The sequence below is a fragment of the Trachemys scripta genome, chromosome 25 (genome assembly GCF_013100865.1).
Source record: "Trachemys scripta elegans isolate TJP31775 chromosome 25, CAS_Tse_1.0, whole genome shotgun sequence".
NCBI classification, from domain to species: Eukaryota; Metazoa; Chordata; order Testudines; family Emydidae; genus Trachemys; species Trachemys scripta.
The window spans coordinates 5814408-5840975 of NC_048322.1; the positions used below are offsets into that span (position 1 = coordinate 5814408).

A 26568-nucleotide genomic window follows, 5' to 3' on the forward strand; every position below is an offset into this window, starting at 1 on the left:
GGGGGGCTGTGAGGCGGGGCTATGGGGATCCCGTAGGGCAGGGGGGCTGTGAGGGGGGGCTATGGGGATCCCGTAGGGCAGAGGGGATGTGAGGGGGGGCTATGGGGATCCCGGAGGGCAGAGGGGCAATGAGGGGCTGTGGGGATCCTGTAGGGCACGGGGGCTGTGGGGATCCTGTAGGGCAGGGGGGCTGTGAGGGGGAGCTGTGGGGGGTCCTGTAGGGCAGAGGGGCTGTGGGGGCACCTATAGGGCAGGGAGGCTGTGGGTCCCTAGGGTGAGGGAGTAGATGGGCTGCGTGAGAGGCTGGGAGTTGGGGGTCCTGTGGGACAGAGAGGCTGTCGGGGGGCTGTGGGGGTCCCATAGGACAGAGAGGTGCTGGGGGGCGGGCTTTGGTAGTCCTGTAGGGCAGAGAGGCTGTGGGGCCACCTATAGGGCAGAGAGGCTGGGGGTCCCTAGGGTGAGGGAGTAGAGGGGCTGTGTGAGAGGCTAGGATTTGAGAGTTGGGGGTCCCATAGGGTAGAGAGGCTGGGGAGCATAGGGGTGCAGAGGGGCTATGAGGGGGTCCATAAGGGGAGGAGCTAAGGGGTTTGGGGGATTTCATAGGGCTGAGGGGTGGCTGGAAAGATCCTTTATTGTGGGGGGCAGAGTTAGCCCGGAGGGGTGCCCGGAGGGGTCCCTTAGTGCAGAGAGTCTGGGATATCTATTGGGGGGCATCCATGGGGAGGGGAAGGGGTTTAAGTGTGCCTGTAGGATGGGGAGGGGTTGGCCTGGGGGTTATGTAGAGGATGGGGGGAGTCCATGGGGATTTGGGGTCCTGGGTTTATGGAGGCAAGGGTCCCATAGGGCATCTGTGGGGGATAGAGTTGGGGGTCTGTGGGAGGAGGTGCTGCGGGGGGCACTTCCCCTCCGGCATGGGACCAGCCCATTAACCCCTCCCCTGACACAGCTTTGCACCCCCTCCCCTGAATTTTACTGACATGACAGATGGGGGGCGGGTGGGGGGTCACTAGGAGCAGGAGGCTCTGTGCGGGGGGCCGGGGGCATGCTGAGTTGCTAGGAGTTGTGCCTGGGGGATGGGCTGATGAGGGTGCATTGGGAACTGACGGTGCCGTGGGGGGCTCCCAGACAGGGCTTGTGGGGTCTGAGCAGCGGGTGGGTCCCCGGGTCTCCCCCCCCCACTTCCGCTCCCGTAGGGGGCGTGACGGTGATGCTACACTCCTGTGCCCCATCCTAGAGCTAGCTCATCTCAGCAGCCCACACTTGGCTAGCCGCGCAATGCGGGGGGAACAGGAGCGAACCCCCCTGCCGATGAGCCAGGGAGCTGGCTGGGCCCCGTGGCTGGGGCTGACAAGTGTGTGTGGGCCCCTTTCATAATCGCTGCGAGTGGCTTATGTAATCCGGGCTTTGAAAGGGGCAGGTTCGCCTCGGCGGCGACTGAGTCATTGTGTTATTCCCCCCGCCGCCCCCTCGGCTGGCGGGCCCAGAGCCCCGTGAGAGCGGCATGTCGGGGAGGCTCCCGGCGCGTTTGGGCCGTGAACTCTTTGTGCCTTTCCCCGGTCCTGCTGCTGCAGCCTTGCTCTGTGCGTGAGCTGTTCTCTTTGTGTGTGTGTGTGTGTGTGTGTGTGTGTGCGCGCGCGCGTCAAAGGTAGTGACGCAGGAGCGCACAATGGCAAAGCTGAGCCGGGGCCCCAGGAGTCCTGGCTCTTCCCCTCCCCCCGTTGTAACCCACTAGACCCCACTCCCCTTCCAGAGCCAGGGATAAAACCCAAGAGTCCTGGTTCCCAGCCCCTGTGCTCTACCACTAGCCCCCACTCCCGTCCTAGAGTTAGGGAGAGAACCCAGGAGTCCTGGCTCCCATCCCCCCTGCTCTAACCACTAGCCCCCACTCCTGTCCTAGAGCCGGGGAGAGAACCCAGGAGTCCTGCTCCCAGCCCCCCTGTTCTAACCACTAGCCCCCACTCCTGTCCTAGAGCTGGGGAGAGAACCCAGGAGTCCTGGCTTGCAGCCTTTCGGGGTAACTAGGCTCCCTGGGGACCCGGAGGAGCCGGGCTCGCGTTCCTTGCCATGGCTGTGCTCCTTGCCAGTTACTGGGCCTGTTAAATACCCCCTCTCTTTTTGGGAAATCTCCGAGCTTGGTACTGAAAAGAGTCTCCGTCCCGATCCCTCCTGGGCCCAAAGAGGAGGAGTCCCGTCTGTCAGCCAGGAGCCCTGGATTTTCCAGTTCCCTCTGACCTTTGTGTGGCGGGGGGAATAGTACACACCGGGCGGGGGACGGATGGCTAAAAAAGCCACTTAGCCGATGATGGGCTGCTGGCATACGGATTACGGCTGAGAACATCCATGCCCTGGGCCGTCAAGAGGATCAAGGGTTCTTCCTGGGAGCCTTACCGCCCGCCAGGCCCGAATTAAACGCCATCGGTTCCGTTCCTAAAACAGGCGCCTCCTAAATTCCTGCTTTTGTCCAGCTCGGGATGACCAGGAGAGAGCCCCATCGTGTGGTGCTAGCCCCCCAGTTTGCACAAAGCCAGCGAAATTCTGCCCCGTGTTTGGGGACGCCAAATCTCCTGCGTGTGCCGGGAAATGGAGGACCATTCGCGCCGGGCCGGCTAAAAGCACGCTGGCGAGCTTTCTGTGCGTCACGGGTTGTTTTGGAAAGAGCCAGCGTGTCGGGGTTACTGTAAATGTTGCAATCCTGCCCTAGCCCTGGCATGTGTCAGCCTGTGAGATTGCCATAATAAAACATACAGTAGGGCAGAGGTTATTGGAGCGCTTGGTATTTGTTGGCACACGGGTGTGTGGGCGGGGCGGGGGGGCGGGGTGCCTGTGCTGTGTTTTGCCACGTGCAGGGCTCCTTGGACTGCTTCCAGCTCCACTGCTGTCCGTTCTATGGTCCCACCGACGTACCCACAGCTCGTCCCCCGGAGATGAGTCCTGGTTCTTTGGGCTGCTGTCGGTTTGAGGCCCGACGGCAGGGCTGGTGCCGGAGTGGGTTTTGGGGGAGGGTGGGAGGGAAAGAAGGGGTGATGCCTGGGGCACGTCTGCTCTGCGGCTTGGAGCATGCTAAGACCAGCTGTATACAACGGATGGGCAAGAAACACACCCAGACATACTCTTGCCCCCCCCCCCCTTCCACTGCTGTTTTCAGCGAGCTAGCGCATGTCTGTCTACTGGAAGTGGGGGATCCCTGATTCTGGGAGGGGAGCAGGGGCTAGGGGTTAGGGCAGGGGGGGCTGGGAGCCAGGACTCCTGAGTTCTCTCCCCAGCTCTGGGAGCAGCCAAGGAATAAATTAGCATGTGAGAGCAGGGGAGGGAGTCGCTGGCTCCGACCAGCCTGTGGTTAAGCCAAGAGAACACAGTGTTCCCGGCGCTCTGCCTTGGTTTATTTCCACACGGCAAACTTAGCCTGGGGCGGGCGACTGGGCAGAGCTTGGGCGCTTTTATGCCTGCCCCACATCCTCCACCCCCCTGGGACAGGCCAATGACGGGTGCATTGCTCTGGTGACGCCGCCACGGCTCCTGGAAAGCCCCCCGGGGGGCTGGCGTGTTGTGTAAGGAGCTGCCAGGCGGGTACCTGGCTGGGAAAAATTACATAAGGGCCCCTGTGAATGGAGTCACCGCAGGCCGGAGCGGGTGACCTGGTTATATCAGGAATCTGGCTCAGGGGGGCTCCGGTTACAGCTGACCAGGTGCAGGAGATGCATTGGAGCCAGGACTCCTGGGTTCTCTCTTTGGCTTTGGGAGGGGGGTGGAGGCTGGTGCTTAGAGCAGGGTGGGCTGGGAGCCAGGACTCCTGGGTTCTCTCCCTGGCTCTGGGAGGGGGGGGGGGGCTGGTGCTTAGAGCAGGGTGGGCTGGGAGCCAGGACGCCTGGGTTCTCTCCCTGGGCTCTGTGAGGGAAGCAGTGAACTGCTCAGAGCATTCATTCCCTTCCGGCTCTGTCATCCCCTCGCCCGCCCTGTGTAATTAACCCCCGGCAGGAACACTGAGTTTCTGTTGAGTGGGCTGGGTCAGGGGGCCCACCGCTCTCCAGAGCCCTGCATCAAAGGGCCGGCGGGGGTGGCGGGAGAATGGCCCTGCAGATGAACGGGGCGTCTCCAGGCGGTGGGAAACAATGTAGCCGGCGGAGAGGGGGGCTCGCTGAGCGGCTTGGCGGGGAGAAGAGGGGGCTAGATGGCGTCCTCTCCCGACCTGCGGGCGCTTCTCGTGGCTGAGGACTGACGTGGGGGACCCGGGCCTCCCATCGGTAGCAAAACGGGCTCCCGGGAGCGCCAGGCCTTTGGCCTTAGAGCCGTCTGCAAGGGAAACTGAGGGTGGCTGCGCTCCTTTTCCATGGTGCAATAGGGAAACTGAGGCAGGAGATGGTAGCAGAACAGTGCCCCCCCCCCAGCTCAGGTTTGCAGGGGGTAGGGATAGCTCAGTGGTTTGAGCATTGGCCTGCTAAACCCAGGGTTTTGAGTTCAATCCTTGAGGGGGCCATTTAGGGAACTGGGGTAAAAATCTGTCTGGGGATTGGTCCTGTTTTGAGCAGGGGGTTGGACTAAATACCTCCTAAGGTCCCCTCCAACCCTGATATTCTGTGATTCTAGTGTGTCTTGGGGCAGCCAGCCCCTGCCCCGCAGTGCATGCAGTTAGAGAACAGGACGTGGCGAGATCGGGGTCCAGGGAGGCTGCAACAAGAGCCTGCCCAGGGGGTCTCAGATCTGTGCCGCCAGTCCATGCCTCAGTTTCCCCAGTTATAAAATGGGGGTGATCGCCCTGCCCTGCCTCCCCCGGGGGTTGCCAGGATAAATGCCTGAAAGCCCGAGCGGCGCTCGTGTACTGTGGGGACCATACAAGTGCTCGGGCCAAACGCGGCTCGCTGGGCTGAGATCCTCTCCGTTTCTGGCCCTGGCGAGGCTTGGCTTTGCAGACGCTGGGCTGTCGTCGGGGTGTCGGGAGCAGAGGGTTTGCTCTGGGGCGCCCACTGAGTGCTCCTCTTTCCTCGTCTTTGCCAACAACGCAAATATTTATCAGCAAGCTGCGTCGGAGGGGACGCGATCGCGGCTGCCTTATCAGCCGGCGTGGGCCAGAGTCAATATTTTCACCCCCTCTGTGCCTCCGTGCTCAGGCAGTGTTTTCCCTGCACCTCTTGTTCGTGGATCTCTTATCTGCCAAAGAAAATAATATTTACCAATGCCGGCATTCCTGCCTGCTGCTTACTACTTAATGTCTTTCCCACCTTCCTGGGGCCATCTGTGACTCTTTGGTCCTGGCGGTCTGGATTTGGCCTGCCATCCGCCTGTTGACTGCCCCAGATGCGTTTGGAGCTGTACAAACCCCCAACTAGTTGGGTCCTGCCCCAACAGGTCCCCTTCCTTATTATGAGCTGCTGACCGTGAACCATTCGATCGGGCATCTCTGGAATGGGTTTTTTTTTCCCCCAAGGTCTGGGTGGTGGATCCAAGGTAAGGAAATTGGGTGACACGGTTAGAAAGGATCCAGATGAAAATTTTGGATTAAATTGTAGGTCTCCCCGCTCAGCCCCCCAGTTTGTAAAAATTTTTCCAAATTTCTCACATGGGAAAATGTGGGAAATCTCAAATTCTCCTGGGCTGGGAAACCTCCCAAATCTGCCTCGTTACCGGCCCTGTAGGGCCTTACAACAAAAATCCTGGCACGTCCTGCTTGGCTCTGTTTTCCCCTGATCGGATTTTTTTTTTTTTTTTTTTTTTGGTGCCCTGCCAGCAGCTGGCATGAGGTTTGTTGATGCTTTTGCTGGTTGATTATGCAGGCAGACCTGGTTCCCATTGGTCGGCCCGCTCGGCCAATGAGAGCCGCCCCGGAACCTGGGGTGGCAGCACTACGGTCCACGTGCGGGGCTGTGTAACACGGCACTGACATCACCCGGCGGTCGGCCAATGGCGAGGCCGCCGGGCGTTACACAATTGGGGGCAGCGTCTCTGCCGGAGCCACCGGGCGCGGGTGGCATTTGGGGGGCACCCGGCTGCAGAGGATGCACCCTGGAGCCCTGGGCAGCCAAGAGAAGCCGGCCGGCCGTGGTGGGGTTTGCAGCAGCAAAGAGAGGCAGAACCCCAGAGACGTGCCACTGTCACTGTGAGTGTGAAAGTCGTTGATTTGACTCCCCAGATTTCAGTGCGTTTGCCCCCCTTGACGGCTGTGGGCGCTCCCCTGTTCTCGTCGCCTTCCCTCCCCCTGCACAGCCTTTCGGATCTAGGGCTGTGGGCTCCGCCCCAGAGGTCAGCTGGTGCTGACACACAGGGATCTGTCCTGCCAGCACAAAATGTTCTCTGTGCAAAGGGAGCAGTCGTTCCAACTGTCCCGCTTTGCCAAGGCAGGGCGTGTCAGCCGACGGTTTCCCTGCCCTCGGTCTTTGTCACTGGCATGCCAATTAGCCCTGGAAAGCTATATTCTTTTTATGTAGGGCGAGGTTTTGCAACGCCACCAGGGCAGGGGGTGGAAAGCCAGCGCGGGAGATGCGTCCGCCTGCTTTGGCGAGACGGGCGGCTGGTTTGTCCGGTGCGCTTGTAGCAAATGTGTCATAAACACCGGGGAAAAAAAGGATGCGAGAGTTGTAACTTGGGGAGGCGGGAATTGAAGTAACCGTCTTGGGATGGGGGGGCGGGGTCGTGGGTGACTTGATTTGTTTTGGAGATGGGTCTCGAAAGTCTTCCGGGCGAAGCGTTTAAAATCGAGTCAGTCTGTGTTTTTGACTCCTTCTTTCCTGAGCTTATCAGACAGGCAGGAGCTGAAATTTACTTTCTCTTCGCTGGGAGACACCAGTCATTTCCCTCCCCCCTACCCCTTTGGGTTTGTTTTTTAGCATTGCCGCTGGTTTCACTTAAATCAGGTTATAAACCAATTGAATCCAGCTGGTGCAAACCCTGGGGCGGGGGCTGGTTTGGGGACTTGGCTGATCTTTGGTTTCAAGAAGCTACTGATAAGCGAAGACCGGAAAAGTGTCCGTGCAGCCCTTTGCACCAGTGTCAATCGGTTAAAAATCCCTCCCCTTAAATTAAATTGGTGCAAGGTTCTGGCGTAGACAGACACAGCTCCTTCCGGGCGGTTGTATCTGGGTTGCAGACGCAGCCAGGTCAAGGCTCGCTTACTTAGGAACGCCTTTCCCTGCTAAATAAGTGTGTGTGTGTGTGTGTGTGTGTGCGCGTAGCTGTTGTGTTTTTCTCCTCCTGCTGTGTGTGTTTGCAGCTGTTGCCTGTGTGTGTGTGTGTGTGATATCTTGGCACGTGTTAGGTTTAGTGTTGTTTTTAGAAAAGGTAGATTTTTTTTTTCCAGGGCCAACTCTGAGCTTTAATTTTCTCTCATTGTTGATGCGGGGCTATTGAATCAAGGTGCGATTATTATTTATTTTTAAACATCTTCGTGTCACTCACCCCCCTGGCTCCTTCCATGCCAGTTGGGGTGTAGGCAAGCGCTTGGTAAACCGAATGATCCCCAATCGGTGTAACGTTTTGGGCCAAAATGTCCAAAGCTGGGTTCGTAAAGTGAAGCTCCTCAAATCTGTGTTGACACCCCTTAAATATAAAGACTCCCCTTCCCAAAACAGCTGAGCACCCACACAGCTCATCCTGGTCCAGGAGTTGAGGTGGTCCGCACCTTTTGTTCGGTTCCATTAACTGTGGGATCAGGTCTCTTGCTTTCCACACCCAAAAGATCTGGGTATCCAGCAGTAAAAGTATCCATCCATCCATCTGTCCCCAATGTCTGTCTGTCTAAAGAAGCATTTAAAAAAATTTAAAATCCATTTGTTGTTGTACGTATCTGTCAGGACGCGAGCACCAAATTCCCAGTTTCTCTGGTAACCGCCTGTTGACTTCCCCCATTGCTGCCTCTTGTTGCCAGGGGAACGTGGAGCGTGGTGCTCAGGTCCCGGCTGGTAGCTAAAGCAGAGGAGGCCATTTGAAATGGGCGATTCTTTATAGGCACGGCCGTGGGGTCTGGGCGGATCTCGCGGCCTCGAAATCGGCGAATCCAGTTCATTCCGCGGCGTCTTTGCCGACTCTCTGTTTACAAAACCTTTGGCTCCGGCCCAGAGCAGCTTAGCTCCCTGTCTCTCGGACGGGCTGCTAAATATAGCCGGGTGGCGAGAACTTACCGGCCGAGCGAAAAGAGGCCCAATAAGAGGCTGAGAGCAAACAGCTGCGCTAAGAATAGGCCGGCTTTGGTGCTTGAAATAGACCCACAGCGGCTCACTGGGCTCAGAGCTCACTGCACTGCTGTGGGCCCCATGTGACCGGCTCCAGCGGGCTCGGGAGAAAGGGGCTGACATCTGGGGTTGGGCTCGGGGCCTGCACCTCCGGGCTGTGTCCCAGGGTCCTGCCTGACTGATGGCCAGGGGCTTGGGCCTGGCGGTTGGAATTGATGCAGCGGAGAGGAGGCGTGGACTATGAGCCAGGACGCCTGGGTTCTCTCCCTGGCTCTGGGAGAGGAGTGGGGGCGGGTGGTTAGAGTGGGGGAGGTGTGGGGGTCGGAGACAGGACTCTCTGTTCTCTCCCGAAGTTGGGGAGGGGAGTGGGGGCTAGTGGTGAGAGCAGGGCGGGATGGGAGGCAGGACACCTGGGTTCTCTCCCCGGCTCTGGGCAGCGTTTGTCCCTTAGCAGTGTATTTTTGATGAGTAATAAGCCATGGGGTCTGATGGAGAGCTCCTTTCACCCACCACCACGTGGGGTGGCTGGGCTCGGGGGATGGGGGGTGAATTGAGTGGTAAGAGCCAGCCGAAACCCTGGCCCAGTGCTGATAGCTGGCGAGGGCACAGCTGGCCTGGGACGTGCCCTCCGTCTCCCTGGGCGTTGTCCCCTGGCCCTGCTCAGTGCATGTCCCAGCTCCCTGCAGTGTGCTGGACCTAGGCCGACGGGGGCTGCTTGGCTGGCGGATGGAAGGTCTGTGTCGGAGCCAATCGACCCCCCAGGAGCCAGGGAGGGGGGTCCCCCTGCAGCCCCTTGGGGCAGGCTGGACCTAGGAGTCGGTGGGGGCCTGGTGCCTCTAACCGCAGCTCTCTCCGCTCTCATAGGTACAGCCTACGACGTCTCTGACTGGATCTGTCTCTAGCCCCGAACCTTGCACCTCCGCGCAGGCTGGGTGATGTCCCCGGCTCCTCCCCGATCATGAGCACCGGCTGCGAGCCAGGCCAGACGCCCTTCGAGGGGGCAAGTGTGGGCGGGGCCGGCTCCGGAGCCCCCCGGCGGACCCGGGCCCAGGGCCGGGCCACCGACGACATGGACGCCAACAGCAACGGCTCCAGCGGCACCGAGTCGCGCGGGCGGGACTCCCTGCGCAGCGACCGCAGCAGCAGCGGGAACGGCAAGGACTCAGCCCTGCTCGAGACCACAGAGAGCAGCAAGAGGTAGGGGGTGCGCGGACCCTGGCGTCTGGGGGCATGGAGGGGCGCTGGGCCGGCTGGCGGACCCCGGCATCCGGGGGCGTGGAAGGGCGTGGGGCCGGTGGGGTGTTTAGAAGGCAGGTCAGGGTGACCTAGGCTCCGGGATGCCACGGTGAGAGGTGTGGTCTATGCACCCCCAGCCTGGGAATGAGAGGAGGGGCCCCTCTGCCCATTAGTGCCTGGCATTTTGGGGGTGGGGGGCTGCCCATGGGGGCCTGGGACGCTCGCTCTGATCTCTTCCCCGCCCCCCCCCACCAGAAGGGCTGGGCGGCCCCTCTGGGTCTGCCTCGGGGTGCCCCACATTCCCTGCCGTTCCAGCCGGGCAGCAGGGCCACGGTTCTGACCAGCCCCCATCTCTCTCCCCGCAGCACCAACTCCCAGAGCCCGTCTCCCCCTAGCAGCTCCATCGCCTACAGCCTTCTGAGCACCAGCTCCGAGCAGGACAACCCCTCCACCAGCGGCTGCAGGTAGGCGAGCACAAGGGGTGGGGGGCCTGGGGGGGGCACATGGCCCTAGGGGAGATCCTCCCCAGTCCCCCCATACACACTATGTTCTGCACTGTGGCTGACGCTCATCGGCTCCTCTCCCCTCTGGAGAAGCCAGACTGTGCAGAATTACCAGTGAGAGGGGAGTGGGGGCTGGTGGTTAGAGCAGGGGGGGCTGGGAGCCAGGACTCCTGGGTTCTTTCCCTGCCTCGGGGACGGGAGTGGGGTGCGGTGGGTTAGAGCAGGGGGGCTGGGAGCCAGGATTTCTGGGTTCTTTCCCTGCCTCGGGGAGGGGAATGTGGTGCAGTGCTTAGAGCAGGTGGGGTTCGGAGCCAGGACTCCTGGGTTCTCTTCCTGGTCTGCCACTGACTCGCAGTGTGACCTTGGGCAACTCCTTCCCCCTCCCTGCAACTGGGCGGTGCGGGGCTGCCCCCCCCAGCGGGGGGGTGTTGGGCTGGTGGTGGGGAGCTCGGGCCTGTAGCCCGGTGGCTCACCGCCCTCCCCTCCCCCCTGTAGCAGCGAGCAGTCTGCGCGGGTGAAGACCCAGAAGGAGCTGATGAAGGCGCTGAAGGAGATGAAGATCCGGCTGCCCTCGGAGAAACGCGGCAAGGGCCAGTCGGGCACCTTGGCCACCTTGCAGTACGCGCTGTCCTGTGTCAAACAGGTCCAAGGTAGGGGGCGCTGGGGGGGCTGGGGGGGCGTGGTGCCCCGGCGAGGGCCCCCGGGGCGGGATCCAAGGGACCCAGCCGCCCGCTGTCTGTGGTACCGCGGAGGTTGCCGGGCAGGGCCGGCTGGGCTGTGGCCGGCCTGTGGTGGGCAGGGCGAGCCCATGCTCTCAGGGCTGACGGGCTCTCCTCCCCCTCTGCAGCCAGCCACGACTACTACCAGCAGTGGACCATTGACGAGAACCAGCCCTGCCACCTGGATGTGGCCAGTTACACCATCGCCGAGCTGGAGGGCATGACCTCCGAGTACACCCTAAAGAACCCTGTGAGTGCCCCCACCCCCCGCCTGGCTCCCGGGATACCTCCCGGCGCTGCCAGCCCTGTTCCTCTCCCCTGGTGCCCTGCCTGCCTCCCAACTGCCCCCTGTCCCCGCAGGACACGTTCGCCGTGGCCGTCTCCTTTGTCACGGGCAAGATCCTTTACATCTCGGACCAGGCGGCCTTCGTCCTGCACTGCAAGAGGGACGTCTTCAAGGGGACCAACTTTGCCGAGTTCCTCGCCCCCCAGGATGTCAGCATCTTCTACGGCTCCACCACCCCCTTCCACCTGCCCTCCTGGAGCGCCTGCACCTCGGCCAGTGAGTGCCTGGGAGAGGGGGCTCTGAGGCCAGGGTCTTCTCATCTGGGATCTAGTGGTTAGAGCAGGGGAGGCTGGGAGCCAGGACTCCTGGGTTCTCTCCCCGGCTCTGGGAGGTCAGTGGGGGCTGGTGGGTTAGAGTGGGGGGTGCTGGGAGCCAGGACTCCTGGGTTCTCTCCCCAGTTCTGGGAGGGGAGTGGGGTCTAGTGGTCAGAGCACGGGGGGCTGGGAGCCAGGACTCCTGGGTTCTCTCCCTGGCTCTGGGAGGGGTGTGGGGGCTGGTGGGTTAGAGCAGGGGGGGCTGGGAGCCAGGACTCCTGGGTTCTCTCCCCAGCTCTGGAAGGGGCACAGAGCCTTCCCAGCCCCCACTAACCCCCCACCCCTTGGCCTTGTCCCCAGCTGCTGCCGCTGTGGACTACACCCAAGAGAAATCGGTCTTCTGCCGGATCAGGTGAGTTCCACCTGCGGCAGGCGGGGTGTCGTCTCGGACGGGGTGGGGGGTGCAGCGCTGGGGGAGTCCTAGGGACTGGACTGTGCCCGGCGTTCAGATCCCACGCTGCAAACCCCAGCCAGCTTCCCTCTGCCGTGCCAAGCCCCCTATGGCCTTGTGTCCCACATCCCAGCCTCTCCACTGCCGCCTTCTCGCTCCCTCCGGGCCAGGCTGTGAGACGGGAAATCCTCGAACGGGGAGGAATATCTCAGCGAGCCCCAGATCCCTTCTGTTTGGGGAAGCCAGGCTCACCCTGTCTGCGTCCCCTCTTCCCACTCGCTCCCTTTGGCGTGGGCAGGGCACCCCGTGTTCACAGCAGCTCCCTGGAAGCTGGGGGATCTGGAGGGAAGGGGACCCCATGCCCCATGTTCCCAGCAGCTCCCGGGCAGGGGGCTGGGAAGAGGTCCCATGTTCCCAACTGTGCCTGGGAAGGGGGAGAATTGGGGGCTGAGAAGGGGACCCCACAACCTGTGTTGCTAGCCATGCCTGAGGGGGGGGGATCTGGGGCAGGGAAAGGGACCCCACACCCCGTGTTCCCAGCAGTGCCTAGGGGATCTGGGACGGGGAAGAGGACCACATGTGCTGTGATCCCAGCTGGACCCAGGAGGAGGGGATCTGGGGCGGGGACGGGGTCCCTGTGTTCCCAGCAGTGCCTAGGGGATCTGGGATGGGGAAGGGGACCCCGTGTTCCCAGCAGTGCCTAGGGGATCTAGGACGGGGAAGGGGACCCCACGTGCCGTGTTCCCAGCTGGACCCAGGAGAAGGGATTGGGGGCTGGGACGGGCAGCGGGCAGCAGTGCCGGGGGGCTGGGGCAGAGGGGTCTGGCGGTTGTCGTTGCTGGTTGGTCCCGGTCTCCTCTGGCCTCTGGTCTTATTGCAGGCGTTTGTTTCTCAGTGGAGGCCATGCCCGTGGGCGGGAGCTGTGTTACTTCCCCTTCCGGCTCACGCCTTACCTGGCCAAGGTGCGCCCCGCAGACAGCGCCGAGGGCCAGCCCTGCTGCCTGCTCATCGCCGAGCGCATCCACTCGGGTTACGAAGGTGAGCTGGGGCAGGGGAACAGGACCGGGGGGCCCCTCAGTTTCCTCCCTCTGCCTGGCCAGCAGGTGGCCCTGTGCCCCTAACCCCAGCCCGTGTCTCTTCCCCACAGCTCCCCGGATCCCGCCCGATAAACGGATCTTCACCACCAGACACACCCCCAGCTGCTTGTTCCAGGACGTGGACGAGAGGTGAGCAGCTTGGCCGAGCCCGGGGTGGGGGCGGGAGACACCCTCTATCTATCCGGGCTGCCCCCCAGCAGCACAGCGAGGCTTGGAGGGTCTCCAGCGGACCGGCGCCGCCCCCTAACGTCCTGTGGCTTTGGGTCAGGCTTGTCTGTAGCTGGGCAGTGGGGCCTGTCGAAGCTGGGACCTTGGTGGGCGGCGGGACCCACCCAGGGATGCCAGCTCACGGTGCCTGTCTGTTTTCCCAGGGCTGCCCCCCTGCTGGGTTACCTCCCCCAGGACCTGATTGGCACGCCCGTCCTCTTCTACCTGCACCCGGAGGACAGGCCGCTCATGCTGGCCATCCACAAAAAAAGTGAGTGGGTGGGGGGAATCCCAAGGGTGCCGGGGGGAAAGAACCAAAGGGTGAGTGTCATTTGCAGCTCCCCATTCGGACGCTGACTCTAATCCACTCTCATGCTTCAGGGCTTCAGCCTGGAGCCTGCCGGGAGTCAGGAAGGGAGATTCTTCCCCATGTGCAATTGGCAAAATCTGTTCAGGGATCTTTTTTCCACCTTCCTTTGAAACGTCACAGCTCAGCTCCAGGGTGGGCTGGTGACCTTAGCTGGCACATAAAACCTCTCCCTAGCTGTCTGGGTGATGGGGCTAGCTCTCCTTGGGGTCCAAAGAATTGCCAGGTTTGGGGTCAGGAAGCAATTCTCCTCCCCCCCCCCCCCCCCAGCCAGATCAGCCTGGCCTTGGGGAGTTTTCACCAACTGGCATCATCTGGCCGTGTCCTACCTAGTCAGTTCCCTGCATTAGAGAGGCCGTGGGCAGAAGGGCCTGAGAGCCAGGACTCCTGGGTTCTCTCCCCGACTCTGGGAGGGGAACAGGGGGTGTGTATCTCAGACACTGATCCTTATTTCCCCCCCCCCTAGTTCTCCAGCACGGCGGGCAGCCCTTCGACCACTCCCCGCTCCGTTTCTGCACCCGCAACGGCGAGTATGTCACCATCGACACCAGCTGGTCCAGCTTCGTCAACCCCTGGAGTCGCAAGGTCTCCTTCGTCATGGGGCGCCACAAAGTGCGCACGTGAGTACCGTCCTCCCCCCCGCCCGCCTCCAGGGATCTCCGGCTGCCTCACGGTATCGGGGGCCGCCCAGCCTCGCACTGACCCTTCTTTCCCCCGCCGCACAGGGGTCCCCTTAACGAAGACGTCTTCACGGCCCCCAAGGCACTGAAGATGCGGCCGCTGGAGCCCGACATACAGGAGCTCTCGGAGCAGATCCATCGGCTGCTCCTTCAGGTGGGTCATGCTCCCTCCTTAGCCCCACATCGTCTCCTACCGAGGCGCCTCCCTCTAGGTGCTAACCCCCCCCCCGCTTCCCTCCCCCCCACAGCCTGTGCACAGCAACGGCTCCATGGGGCTCTGCAGCATGGCCAGCAACGCCTCCCACGAGCAGTTCCTGAGCGCGGCCTCCTCCAGCGACAGCAATGGCCTCCCCGCCGAGGAGACAAGGGCCCAGAGGCCGGTAAGAGCCCCGGCTCTGGGAGGGGAGGGGGGAAGGGGCTGTGAGCCAGGACTCCTGGGTTCTCTCCCTGGCTCAGGGAGGGGAGTGGGGGCTGGTGGGTTAGAGCAGGGGAGCTGGGAGCCAGGACTCCTGGGTTCTCTCCCTGGCTCTGGGAGGGGAGGGGGAAGGGGCTGCAAGCCAGGACTCCTGGGTTCTCTCCCCAGCTTTGGGAGGGGAGTGGGTCCCAGTGGTGAGAGCGGGGGGGCGGGGGCCTTCCCGCTTCCCTGACCCCACCTCCTGTCCCCAGATGACCTTCCAGCAGTTCTGTAAGGACGTGCACATGGTGAAGAACCGGGGCCAGCAGGTGTTTATCGAGTCCCGCGCCAAGCCGCCAGCTGCCAAGCCCCCCTGCGCAGGTGAGAGCCCTGGGGCCCCCGCGCCCAGGGAGAGGCAGATTGGAGGGGAGGTGGGTTTGCCAGCCCCTCTTTGCTCACCCCCAGTCGCTGGGGAGACGCAGGTGGGGTGGGGGGCGGATCGAGGGCAGCTCCAGCTGAACCGGGTCCCCCCCTCGTTGCAGGCCTGGAGACGCCCCAGGATGGCGCCGGGCTGGGCAGGGAGGCCCCGTGTGAGGTGCAGCGGGGCCCGGGCCAAGTGGGCGCTTCCGAGGAGTCTGGCCAGAAGGAGCCCTCCAGTTACTCCTACCAGCAGATCAACTGCCTGGACGGGATCATCCGGTGAGCAGAGGCCGGGAACCCCAGCTCAGAGCCGTTCCCCACACTGGGGGTTAACTTGGCGCTGAGATGCGGCCACCTCTGGAGCGGGGCGGCTGGTTATACAGGGATCCCTCGCCCGGCGCTGAGATGCGTCCACTTCTGGGGCGGGGCGGCTGGTTACATGGGGACCCCTTGCCTGGCGCTGAGATGCGGCCACTTCTGGGGCAGGGCGGCTGGTTATATAAGGATCTCTTGTCCCCGCTAACCCTGGGACCTGTGGCTTTTTTAGGTATCTGGAAAGCTGCAACATCCCCAGCCGGGTGAAGCGGAAATGCGGCTCCTCCTCGTACACTGGCTCCTCCAACTCGGACGACGACAAACAACGGGCAGGCAGGGAGGCGGCCGACTTAGCCAAAGGTATCGTCCCGCTTGCCCTGTTCCCCTCACCTCTCCCCGGTCCACCTGCCGCCCTCTCGCTCCCTCTGGATATTACCCTGTTGCTGCTGACGGGGCTTGGTGGAGGGGGGTCGTGACGCCAGCCCGGGGCACTGAGATCGGCCCAGCAGGGAAAAAACAGCTGAAATTCGGCCAGCGGGAGACACGTTTCACGGCCGTTGACGTCCCACCCTTCAACCGCCTCGAAATGCTTCCTTCCCGTCCGTGTGTTAAAGTTTGCCAGCTCCCGACGCCGAAACTCCCTTGAAATCGAAACGATTTGGGGCATGTTTGGTGTCGTGGCCATGTTTTCCCTATGGGAAAACGACCCGGGAAGATGTTCCCCCCCCCCCCCCGCCCGCCCCCCGTGCCGCCCCCGGGACTGCGGCGCGCCCCCCCTGTCTCCCCTCATTAACCCCTCGTTGTCTCTTTGAACAGATGCGGCGGAGGAAATGCTGCCGAGCCGGTCCAGGAGGGAGGAGGAGGAGCCCGCCGCGGCGGTGGGACCCCCGCTGGCCCCGCTGGCGTTGCCCAGCAAAGCCGAAAGCGTGGTGTCCCTCACCAGTCAGTGTAGCTTCAGCAGTACCATCGTCCACGTGGGAGATAAGAAAGCCCCAGAATCGGGTACGGGAGGGGAAGCACCGCTGGGCTGGCGGGCGGAAGGGGCCCGGGGCTGCCAGCTCCCCGGCCCCGTTCCCGGCCGCGGCAGAGAGCCGAGCCGCCTGGTCTCCCCCTGCCGTCGCCCCCCCCCACCCCACCTCCGCCGCGTCTCAGTAACAGCGTAATATTCAGGGGGCCTTATCTCCCCGGCAGCCTCTGCTCCCCCTGCACCCCATAACAGCTTCCTTTCACGGCTCCGTGACGCGCCGGCATCACGGGGGGCGGGGGTGGCTGGGTTTTCCCCCCATCTCCGTGTGTATTTAATTTGCCTTTTTCCCCCTTACCCCCACGCCTGCCGTCAGGACGCCCCTGCGGGTGACTCTGGGAGGGGCCGGGACGGCCTCTGGATTCGTGGCCCTCCCCGAATGGATTTTCGTTTCTTCCCCCCCCCCCCTTTTTTTTTTGCCTCCCGCTGACACGTTTTTTCCCTCCCTTGTTTCCTTCCTTGATGGCGGCCGAGTCGCCGGTGAAGCCCCCACTGGGATGGGGGTGGGTTGGGGGGCGGTCTTCAAACAAAGCACAGCTCCTTGGCTGCGGGGAGCCCCCGCACAGGGTCCTCCCTGGGCACTGATGGCATGGTGGGGGGAAGGGCTGGGAGTCAGGACTCCTGGGTTCTCTCCCCTGGCTCTGGGAGGGGAGTGGGGGCTGGTGGTTAGAGGGTGGGGGCTGGGAGCCAGGACTCCTGGGGTCTCTCCCCGGCTCTGGGAGGGGAGTGGGGGCTGGTGGTTTGGGGGTGGGGGGGCTGGGAACCAGGACTCCTGGGGTCTCTCCCCAGCTCTGGGAGGGGAGTGGGGGCTGGTGGTTAGAGGGTGGGGGCTGGGAGCCAGGACTCCTGGGTTCTCTCCCCGGCTCTGGGAGGGGAGTGGGGGCTGGTGGTTTTGGGGGCGGGAGGGGGCTGGGAGCCAGGACTCCTGGGTTCCATCCCTGGCTCTGCTGCTCGCTCACTGCGTAACGTTTCTCCCTGCACGTGGCTCCGTGCGGTGGCACCCCCCAGCTGACCCTCCCCCCCCCCTTGGTCTCTCCCCAGACACGGCGATGCTGGAGGAGGGCCCCGGCCCCGCGCCCCCCGACCGGGAGCAGTACCGCCGTGTGGGGCTCACCAAGGAGGTGCTGTCCGTGCACACCCAGCAGGAGGAACAGGCTTTCCTGACTCGTTTCCAGGAGCTCAGCCGCCTCCACGTCTTCGACATGCCGCCTGGGCGCAGCCGGCAGGAGGGACCGGGCGCAGAGCCAGGTGGGGGTCGCATCCGGGGGTGAGGGGGGGGCTTGTGCCTGGCTCCCGTCCCTCCCTTTGCTAACCCCCAGCCTTGTCTTCTCCCGGCAGGGCACTGTGGCCTGCGGCGGGGCGCCGGCCGGCGCGGCAAATCCAAGGCTAAGCGCGTCAAGCAGCACAAGGCGTCCGACAGCACCGGCTCCCCGCCTCCCCCCGGCCCTTGGCCCCCCTCGGCCGCCTCCCTGCCCTTCCCCGCCGTGCTGCCCGTCTTCCCGCCCAGGCAGCCCTGCGCCGAGCCCGCCCCCCACTTCCCTGCCCCCCTGGTGGCCCCCATGGTGGCCCTGATGCTCCCCAACTACGTCCTGCCCCCGCCATACTTCCCTCCCCGCCTGCCTGCCCCCCCCGAGGCCTCGCGCTCCACCACGCCCGAGCGGCCCAACTCGCCCCCCTTCGACTCCCACTGCAGCTCCCCGCTCCAGCTCAACCTGCTGCAGATGGAGGAGGCCCCCAAGGTGGCCGAGCGGCAGGAGGTGCCTGGCGGCCAGGCCGGGCCGGGAGGTGGCAGGGCCAGCAGGACGCCTGGGGCCAGCGAACTCGGCCCACAGAAAGAAACCTGTCTGGTAAGGAGCCGCCCGCTGGGAAGGGGAGTGGGGGCTGGTGGGTTAGAGCGGGGGCTGGGAGCCAGGACTCCTGGGTTCTCTCCCCGGCTCTGGGAGGGGAGTGGGGACTGGTGGGTTAGAGTGGGGGGGCGGGGAGCCAGGACTCCTGGGTTCTCTCCCCGGCTCTGGGAGGGGAGTGGGGACTGGTGGGTTAGAGTGGGGGGGCTGGGAGCCAGGACTCCTGGGTTCTCTCCCCAGCTCTGGGAAGGGGAGTGGGGTCTGGTGGGTTCGAGTAGGGGAGCTGGGAGCCAGGACTCCTGGGTTCTCTCCCCAGCTCTGGGATGGGAATGGGGGCTGGTTTGTTAGAGCAGGGGGGCTGGGAGCCAGGACTCCTGGATTCTCTCCCCAGCTCTGACACTCACCAGCTGTGTATTCGGGCAGGGCCCCCACCCCTGTCTTTTGGGGAGGGTGAGAGTTGGGGGAGGTGTGTATGCAGCCCCCCAGGTCAGTCCTGATCTCCCCTTTCCGGCAGGCGGAAGGTCAGGACTCCTCCAACAACGACGCCCTGTCCAGCTCCAGTGACCTGCTGGACCTGTTGCTGCAGGAGGACTCGCGCTCCGGGACCGGCTCGGCCACCTCGGGCAGCGGCTTCATGCACAGCGGCTCCAATGGCGGCAGCACCTCAGCCAGCGGCACCAGTAAGTGACAGGTTGGGAGTGGATTGGCTAAAGCCTTAGTGGGGGCGAAGCCAGGACTCCTGGGTTCTCTCCCCAGCTCTGGGAGGGGAGTGGGAGCTCGTGGGTTAGTGCAGGGGGGCTGGGAGCCAGGACTCCTGGGTTCTCTCCCCAGCTCTGGGAGGGGAGTGGGAGCTCGGGGGTTAGTGCAGGGGGGCTGGGAGCCAGGACTCCTGGGTTCTATTTCTGCCTCTGGTGCTGATTTGTTCCCTTCTCTCCCGCACAGCCAGCAGCAAAAGCAGCCACACCAGCAAGTACTTCGGCAGCATCGACTTGTCGGAGCCAGAGCGGGCAGGGCAGCCGCCGGGCGGGGCGGGGGCTGGCGAGCAGTTCATCAAATACGTGCTACAGGACCCCCTCTGGCTGCTCATGGCCAACACTGACGAGAAGGTCATGATGACCTACCAACTGCCCGACCGGTGAGGCGGGGAGGCGACCGGGGGGCAGATCTGGGGGGCAGAGGCGGGGCTGGCGATTGGTGGGCAGAGGCGGGGCTGGCGAGGGGGGAGCAGATGTCAGGGGAAGAGACAGGGCTGGCAATTGGGGGGAGGTGACTGGGGCTGGCGATCGGGGGGGGAGGGGGACGGGGGAATGGGGGGGGTGGGCGATGGGGGTGGGGGGGGGGTGATCGGGTTGGAGCGAGCGGGGAGCTGACCAGGTCACGGGAGAGGGTGACAGGCAGGGGGCAGTGCTGCAGGTGGGGGGCAGGCCCGGATCGCCCCCCTTGACGCTTTGTGCCCCACAGCCCCGCGGCCGCTGTGCTGCAGGCCGACCGGGAGAAGCTGCGGGAGATGCAGAAGCAGCAGCCGCGCTTCACGGAGGAGCAGAAGAAGGAGCTGGCCGAGGTGCACCCTTGGGTGAAGAAGGGGCTGCTGCCCAAGGCCATCAATGTCACGGTGAGGGGGGTCCAGACTCACCCAGCTCCCTGGGCACTGGGTAGGGGGGTTGTGACAGGTTCGGTCACAGAGACACCCTTGGGACTGTCACCTGATATGTGGAGATTACCTCTGAGCCCATTTTCCCTGCCAGCTTGGGACTCCAGAACCCGGCCTTGTTGAGTCAGACAGACCTGCCTGCTACAACACAGACCCAGGTCTGGTCCACGCCCCCAAAGCTGCAGACTTTAACCAAAAACTGCTCAGCAGGTCACCTCTTTCCAGCACCCAGACACCCAGCTCCCAATGGGGTCCAAACCCCAAATAAATCCGTTTTACTCTGTATAAAGCTTATGCAGGATAAGCTCATAAATTGTCCGCTCTCTATAACACTGATAGAGAGAGATGCACAGCTGTTTGCTCCCCCAGGTATTAATCACTTACTCTGGGTTCATTAATAAACAAAAGTGATTTTATTAAGTATAAAAATGAAGCTTTAAGTGGTTCCAAGACAGAACAAAGTAAGTTACCAAGCAAAATAAAACAAAACACGCAAGTCTAAGCCTAATACATTAAGAAACCGAATACAGGTAAATCTCAACCTCAGAGATGTTCCAATAAGCTTCTTTCACAGACTAGACTCCTTCCTAGTCTGGGTCCAGTCCTTTCCCCTGGTACAGCCCTTGTTAGCTCCAGCAGGCATCTCAGGTGAAAGCAGGGGATTTCTCATGACTGGCAGCCCCCTTTGTTCGGTTCCACCCCCTTTTCTAGCTTTGGCCCAAGGCAGGAATCTTTTGTCTCTCTGGGTCCCCATCCCTCCTTCTAAACGGAAAAGCACCAGGTTTAAGATGGATTCCAGTATCAGGTGACGTGGTCACATGTCCTATGAGACTGGCCCACACTCCCCCAGGAACGTTTGCAAGTAAACAGACCATTTACAACCAATTGCTCTAGTCAACGGGAGCCATCAAGCTTCCAAACCACCACTAATAACCCACACTTTGCATAATTACAATAGGACCTCGGAGTTAACTTCATATTTAAAGTTTCAGATACAAGAATGATACATAGGATGACCACACGCAGTAGATCATAAGCTTTTTTATGCTGCCTTACAAGAGACCTTTTGCAGAAAGCATATTCCAGTTACCTTATAGTTACATTCATAAGCATATTTCCATAAAACCTTATGGAGAGCAACATCACAGGGGTGCCCCAGGTCCACTGACCCGCCTTTCCTGCTCTCTCCCCCAGGCCTGTGTGGACTGCGGCAGTAACCCGGCCTCCCACCTGGCGCCCCTCTACGACACGGAGCCGCACGCCATGGAGCTGAGCGCCACGCTGGAGCCCATGGAGGAGGGCAGCAGTGCCCCCCCCTGCCCAGACATGGCCATGGAGGAGGAGGAGGCGGGGCAGCCGGCCCGGCCCGAGGCAGGCACCGAGAACGCTGGCTGAGGCCCCAGCCCGCCTCCCCGCACACTCCCAGGCAGCGCCGGCTGCCCCTCGGAGCCGGCCACCGCACGGGATGGACCAGAAGTGCCAGCCCAGCCCTGGCCCCGGGACTCAGCCAGGCCGAGTGCAGAGCCGAGCCGGGCCCTGCTCCGGACCCTACCCTGCCCGCAGGCGCCCCCCGGAGGCCGGGGCTGGCCCTGCGCAGGGCGGAGTATTTATTTTTGGAACGTGTTTTTTGTACGAAAAGGCGGGACAATAAACCGCAGCCACGGCTGTTCCCCGTGGGCGGCGACGTCCCAGCAAGAGCCGAGGCCTCCTTTGTGTGCTGCCCCCCTGTTCCCAGGGAGTGGTGTGGGCCATGGGCTTCCCCAATCCCCTGATGCGGCTCCCTAACCTTGTCCACTTGCCTGCAGTCTCTGCTCTAACCACTAGCCCCCACTCCCCTCCTGAGTCCACGTTCCTTGTGCCACAGTGGGAACTGTCTGCTCCAGCTGCCTGTGCCCGCTGGCCTGGGCTGGCACTGGCCTGAGCCTTGCATCCCATCCTCCAGCTGGGATTTGTCTGCTTGGGCAAAGGTCTGACCCTGGTGCCATGTTCCCCTGGTCCTTCCCCCACGCCCGTCTGCCCAGGCCTGGGCGCCGTCTCCCTCCCAGGGTGTGCCCCTGGGTCCACCCTGCTTGCCCCCAGGCAGGGGTGGGGGAGCCATGCCTGCTGCCCAGCGCCTGCCCCCCATAAAGCAGGATCCCCTGATGTTTCTGAGCCACGTGCCCCCCTGCCCTGGGGGGGGGGGGGGGGCAGTACCCACAAACGTGGCTGGTTTTCATCCTTGCCCAGGAGGTTAGTGACCCCCTCGAGGTATGTCCTCTGGGCCAGGCTGCGGCCGAAAGGATGTCTGAATGGGAACCCCGGCGTGGGAGCAGGGCAGCTTTCCCTTTCTGGGGCCCTGTTGCCAGGTGGGCTGCCCGAGGGTTCGCCCAAGAGCCCTGTTAGTGGTTAAAAGGGGAAGATGGTAGGAGCCCATGTAGGGGAAGGAACAGTTTGAGATGGGAGCGGGGAGAGCTCGTTGATCTGGCCAAACTCTTGAGATTCAGCTGGGAAATACCGTCTGAGTTTTTCACCACCAGCCGAATTAACCCTTGGCCCTGTTTCCCGGGGGCCCTGGTGGATTCTCCAGCACCATTAAGTGTGTGTGTGGGGGGAAATCACGTGGGCCTTGTAGGCAAGAATCAGCCGGGAAATCTGGCCTGACCTATGGGTCATGCATGGAGGCAGCCCCGCTTCAGCCCCCTTCACCAAGCCCACACGCCAGCGGAGGCGGGAGGGGTGGAGGGACGTGTGGGTGTGCCAGTGTACGGAGGTGGGGGCCTAGGGCCCGGAGACGGTGCGTCATATTTACAAAGGCCCTGTGCAAAACAGGGCGGGGAAGAACAACAGCCTGGTAGTGGCCCCCGGGGGCCAAGTGAGAGTAACCCCCACTGCCTGTGTCTGCCAAGAGCCTGAACCTGTAGCTGCCCCCTAGGACACTATCTGTGGCTGCTGAGCGCTTGACCCCATCACTGTGAGAAAGGGGGGCTGCCCCTCCTGACCAACACTGCCTGAGTTTGCTGAGAGCCTGAGCCCATTGCTGTGAGAAGGGAGAGCTTTCCCCCGTGGGACCACCGCTGCCTGCGTCTGCCAAGAGCCTGAACCCCTGGTGGCATCGTTCCTGGCAGGGCTGAAGCCCGGTTTTCACATCACCGCTGCTCATTGTAGTAACTGGGAGTTTGAGAGAGGCTGGGGTCCTAATAAGGATCAAGTGGTGTTTGGTTACTTTCCCCAGGGCACATTCCCCTCCTGCTACTGGTGGGCAGGGCCTCCCTTGCCCCCATGCCCGGAGGCATCTCCCCACAGGCGCACCCCCAGGTCATTTTCTGCTGTATCACTCCCTGTACGATTGCACCAAGCCTCATGGGGCCGCCCGGCATAGGGCCCCCCGGCTGCTGGCGCCGGTTTTCTGGCAGAAACGCCCCACTGGGGGCTTTGAATCCAAGCTGTTACCCTGCCCCAGCCTTGTATGGGGCGGGCTCTGGCCTGAACCCCATGGGCGGGGTCTGGGGCTGGCTTCTGCGCTCCCCTTTGCCCCGATGTGGCTGGGATGGGTGACCCCAAACGGGGACCGGCCATCAGGCCCACCGAAACCCCCTCCCCAGTGCCGCCAGTGCCAGTTTCTCTAGCGCCCAGGAAAAAGGGGGTTTCTGAGTCAAGCCTGGGAGCCGGGCTGGAAGAGGTAGTGGAGCCCAGGCACGGCGTACCCCTCGCCTCCGTCCTTTGGCTGAGTTCGCCTGTCACGCGGGGTTTCCGGGTCGGGGTTTCTCCGGGTGGTCCCGGGGGCACAGTGGTGCTAGCGCGTATTTGACACCCCGAGCCTGCCTCCTCCCTCGGGGTCTCCGCAGGCCGGGAGGAATTCACCCCGTCACAGCTAGCGGGTAGCCGTACCGTGGGAGTGGGGAAACTGAGTCACAGAAACTGCACGGGGGTGGGGGCAGGGTAGTTGGCAGCCCATGGCTGCACAGGGAGGCCACGATCTGCCCTGGGTAGATCTGGACGGGGGCGGCAGGTATATGGGGGAGGGGGGCAGCGGAAGGGGGGACGCAGGCCCCCATAGATTCCCCAGATGTGGTCCCTGGGCCTGCCTGTTTCCAGGACATCTCCGTGGCATGGCTGGGCCGCATGACCCCGTGCCCGGCCTACCTCTTGCGTCTTCAGTCAGGCCCGTTTTCCTTCGCTGTATTTCCTCCCCCCTATTCACGCTGGGGCACCCATCTTCTCTAGCCTCCCAGCTCCGATGCCGCCGGCTTATTCAGGACCTACTTGTCTCCCTCTTCCCCCGAAGTTGGGCCAATAAAAGATACTTCCCCTTCGCCGGCTCCCTCCAATCAACCCTGCAACCGGGGCGTTCCCCCGGCGTCGAGCCAGCGTTGGCATCGAAACCCAGGCCCCAAAGTTGGCTTTGTGGGCTCGCCCGCCGGCCGGCCGCCCGTTCGCAAGCCATTCGCCGCTGGGTTTCTTCCGCTCTGGTCTTAGGGCCGGGCTGGGTTGCCCTGAGTCTGTGTTTTACCCGGGATGAGAGCAGTAGGGTTTTGTAGTTTGCTGTCTGAAGTTGGTCTCACGCCAATAGCTGGGTAATGACCCCACTGAGACGCAGGACAGTTATAGGCATTCAGCTGTGATGGCTGAGTGGTTAAGGTGTTGGACTTGAAATCCAATGGGGTGTCTCCGTGTAGGTTCAAATCCTGCTCGCGGCGGTTGGCTGCTTTTGCTCGGAGAGGCGACGCCCGGAGATCTCGCTGTCTCGGGGCATTTTCGGGGGTGAAATGCCAGGCAGGGGCCTGTGGGTGGGTGGCACTGCTGGGTCCAGGAAAAGCAAATTCTGTGGCCATGGGGAATGCCCCCCAAATTCCTCTGAGGGATCCCCCGACGCTCGGAGAGACAGGCCCTGGATGGTCAGCATTCAGGACTCGCGCTCCTTCCACCCAACCCGTCATCGACTCTCCAGCCAAAAACCCGCCACTTGGGGTGGCCCCAGCTCCGGTGGGATCCTGCCCCCAGGGCCGCTCTGTGGACGTGAGCCCGGTGCCAGAGCCCTGATCCCCGCAGAGTGGCCTCCCCAGCCAGACACCGGCAGGGATGTATCCGCCGACAGGCCAGGGCAGAGGTACCGCGGAGATGCCAGGCTGGGTCTGCAGCCGGTGGCTGGAAATGGCCCTGATCGAGCCACTGACGTTGTCCAACCCAGAGCGAGACACGGCACAGAGAGCCAGAGGGCTTCTAATCCCCATGCCGCCTGCCCCCTGCCAGGCCTGGGGTGCTGATCCCCTTCCCCCCCCCCCCCGAGAATCTGGAGTCACCCCGCTGGCGTCAGTGGGGCCTTATTTCCTTCTCACTCACCCCCGTGTGAATCCGGAGTCACTCCAGTGGAGTTAGAGGCGCTGATTCCCCGCTCGCTCACCCCCGTGTGAATCCGGAGTCAGCGGCGTTACACTAGCTTTGTTGCATTGGGCCTCGTTTCCTGCAGGCCGGCGGGCTCGGAGCCCTGCTCACGGAGAAGCCGTGGCAGACGCCTGTCCTTCACCGCGCCACCCTGCACCGTCTGCACCCAGTTGTGCCTGCCAGCCTCTGGGCCAACCCAGGCTCTCCGGGGCATCACACAGCACGTCCAGTCGCGCCTCTTTGTTCCTCAGCTCCGGTGCATCCCCCCGGTCTTGTCCTGGCATCCAGTCAACCCTTAGCTTGAGCGTGTGGCGAACACAGTCACGGGTACCCAGGCTGGGGGGAGCCACTGCCCTGGCATGCAGGCCCCGGCGGCCCAGGAGTGTTTTAGTTCGCGGCGTGGCGGGCGATGGCTGGGCGGCTGATGCTGGGGATTATCGCTAACAGCGGTGGGTAACGGCGCACGCTCCAGGCTCACCACTAGGGGACGCACTGGATAGGGCAGGGGCAGGAGGGCCCCGGGTGGCCGTCCCTGGGATGGGAGGTCATTTAGGATAAGGGGGGGGGCTTCTGCAACCCCCAATAACACCCCGAAGCAGGGGGGGTCAAGGGCTTTGCCCATTAAGGACACCGGAGGCTAATTGTCATTTGGCTCGCCCCGTTTCCAAGTGCCCCCTGCCCGGAGCCAGAAGCCCCGCCCTGGAAGTGGCGGTCTGAGATGCTGCCCCCCGCCCCCCGCCAACCTACAGGCGAGGGTGGTGTGTGTGTGTGGGGGGGGCGGCTGGAGGAATGGATGTGGTGGTGGTGGTGGGGCGATTCTCGATGGACAGACCGGGGAGACCTTTTCCGCACCGCCGGGCGTGGCTTAGCCTGTGGGACTCACCGCCACTGGAAGTCGCTGGCATGGATAACGGGGCTCTGGGGAGAGAGCCCAATGGAGGAGGCTAACGAGGCTGGCGTGGGGGTAGGGGGAGAGAACGGAGGTCACTAGTTTGGGGGGAGGGCTGTGGGGCACACAGCGTTCCTAGCACGGAGGTGGAATGTGGGGGGAGATCACAGAGCCCTTGGAAAGGCGGGGAATGGGGGGGGGTACATGGTCCCTGGCATGGGGGACGGGAGGCTGGGGGGGAGACACACAGCTCCTGGGGTCAGAATGGGGGCACACAGAGACCCTGATGTGGGGGGTTCCCTGCCACGGGAGACACGGGGGGCAAACAGGCAGACCCCATGCCAGGGGACGATGGGGGAGGGGCAGGGAGCCGATGAAGTAGAGGGGGACGGGGGGTGGCGCACAGGGAGCTGGTGGGGGGTAGAGGGGTGCATGAGCTCAGCCCATACAAGCTGCCCCTCATTGGCATAATATTCCCCCTTGCCACTAGGGGCGCTACTCTGAAAGGGGACAGAGAGTGCTGGGTATGGAGAGAGAGGGTGTGGGTGTGGGTGTGGATAGAGAGAGAGATAGACAGATAGAGAGGGTGTCTGGGGATAGATAGATAGATAGATTAGTTTAGATAGAGGGGGGGGTGTGTAGATAGAGGGG

General features: G+C 62.9%; 1 protein-coding gene and 1 non-coding gene across 5 annotated transcripts in view; both read left to right on the forward strand.

Moving 5' to 3' along the window:
- Positions 1–21364, forward strand: part of PER1 (period circadian regulator 1) — a 21547-nt gene extending 183 nt beyond the window's left edge. Inside the window, exons 1-23 of one of the 4 annotated variants that reach the window (XM_034757301.1) lie at positions 4539–6091; positions 9024–9356; positions 9761–9859; positions 10394–10548; positions 10746–10867; positions 10978–11179; positions 11578–11629; positions 12564–12706; positions 12816–12894; positions 13137–13243; positions 13806–13959; positions 14065–14173; positions 14268–14399; positions 14686–14794; positions 14956–15112; positions 15381–15508; positions 15965–16150; positions 17214–17420; positions 17511–18019; positions 18531–18696; positions 18959–19151; positions 19478–19628; positions 20862–21364. In XM_034757301.1, coding sequence (XP_034613192.1) covers positions 9118–9356; positions 9761–9859; positions 10394–10548; positions 10746–10867; positions 10978–11179; positions 11578–11629; positions 12564–12706; positions 12816–12894; positions 13137–13243; positions 13806–13959; positions 14065–14173; positions 14268–14399; positions 14686–14794; positions 14956–15112; positions 15381–15508; positions 15965–16150; positions 17214–17420; positions 17511–18019; positions 18531–18696; positions 18959–19151; positions 19478–19628; positions 20862–21062 — 3600 coding nt within the window. In that variant the 5' untranslated portion in view covers positions 4539–6091; positions 9024–9117 and the 3' untranslated portion in view covers positions 21063–21364. Of the gene's footprint in view, positions 1–4538; positions 6092–8525; positions 9357–9760; positions 9860–10393; positions 10549–10745; positions 10868–10977; positions 11180–11577; positions 11630–12563; positions 12707–12815; positions 12895–13136; positions 13244–13805; positions 13960–14064; positions 14174–14267; positions 14400–14685; positions 14795–14955; positions 15113–15380; positions 15509–15964; positions 16151–17213; positions 17421–17510; positions 18020–18530; positions 18697–18958; positions 19152–19477; positions 19629–20861 lie in introns of those variants that run through there. The other 3 variants (XM_034757300.1, XM_034757298.1, XM_034757302.1) reach the window with 3 other exon arrangements.
- Positions 21365–24261: 2897 nt separating this feature from the next.
- Positions 24262–24343, forward strand: TRNAS-UGA. The gene has a single exon. It is a non-coding gene; the product is annotated as a tRNA-Ser (tRNA).
- Positions 24344–26568: the final 2225 nt, after the last annotated feature.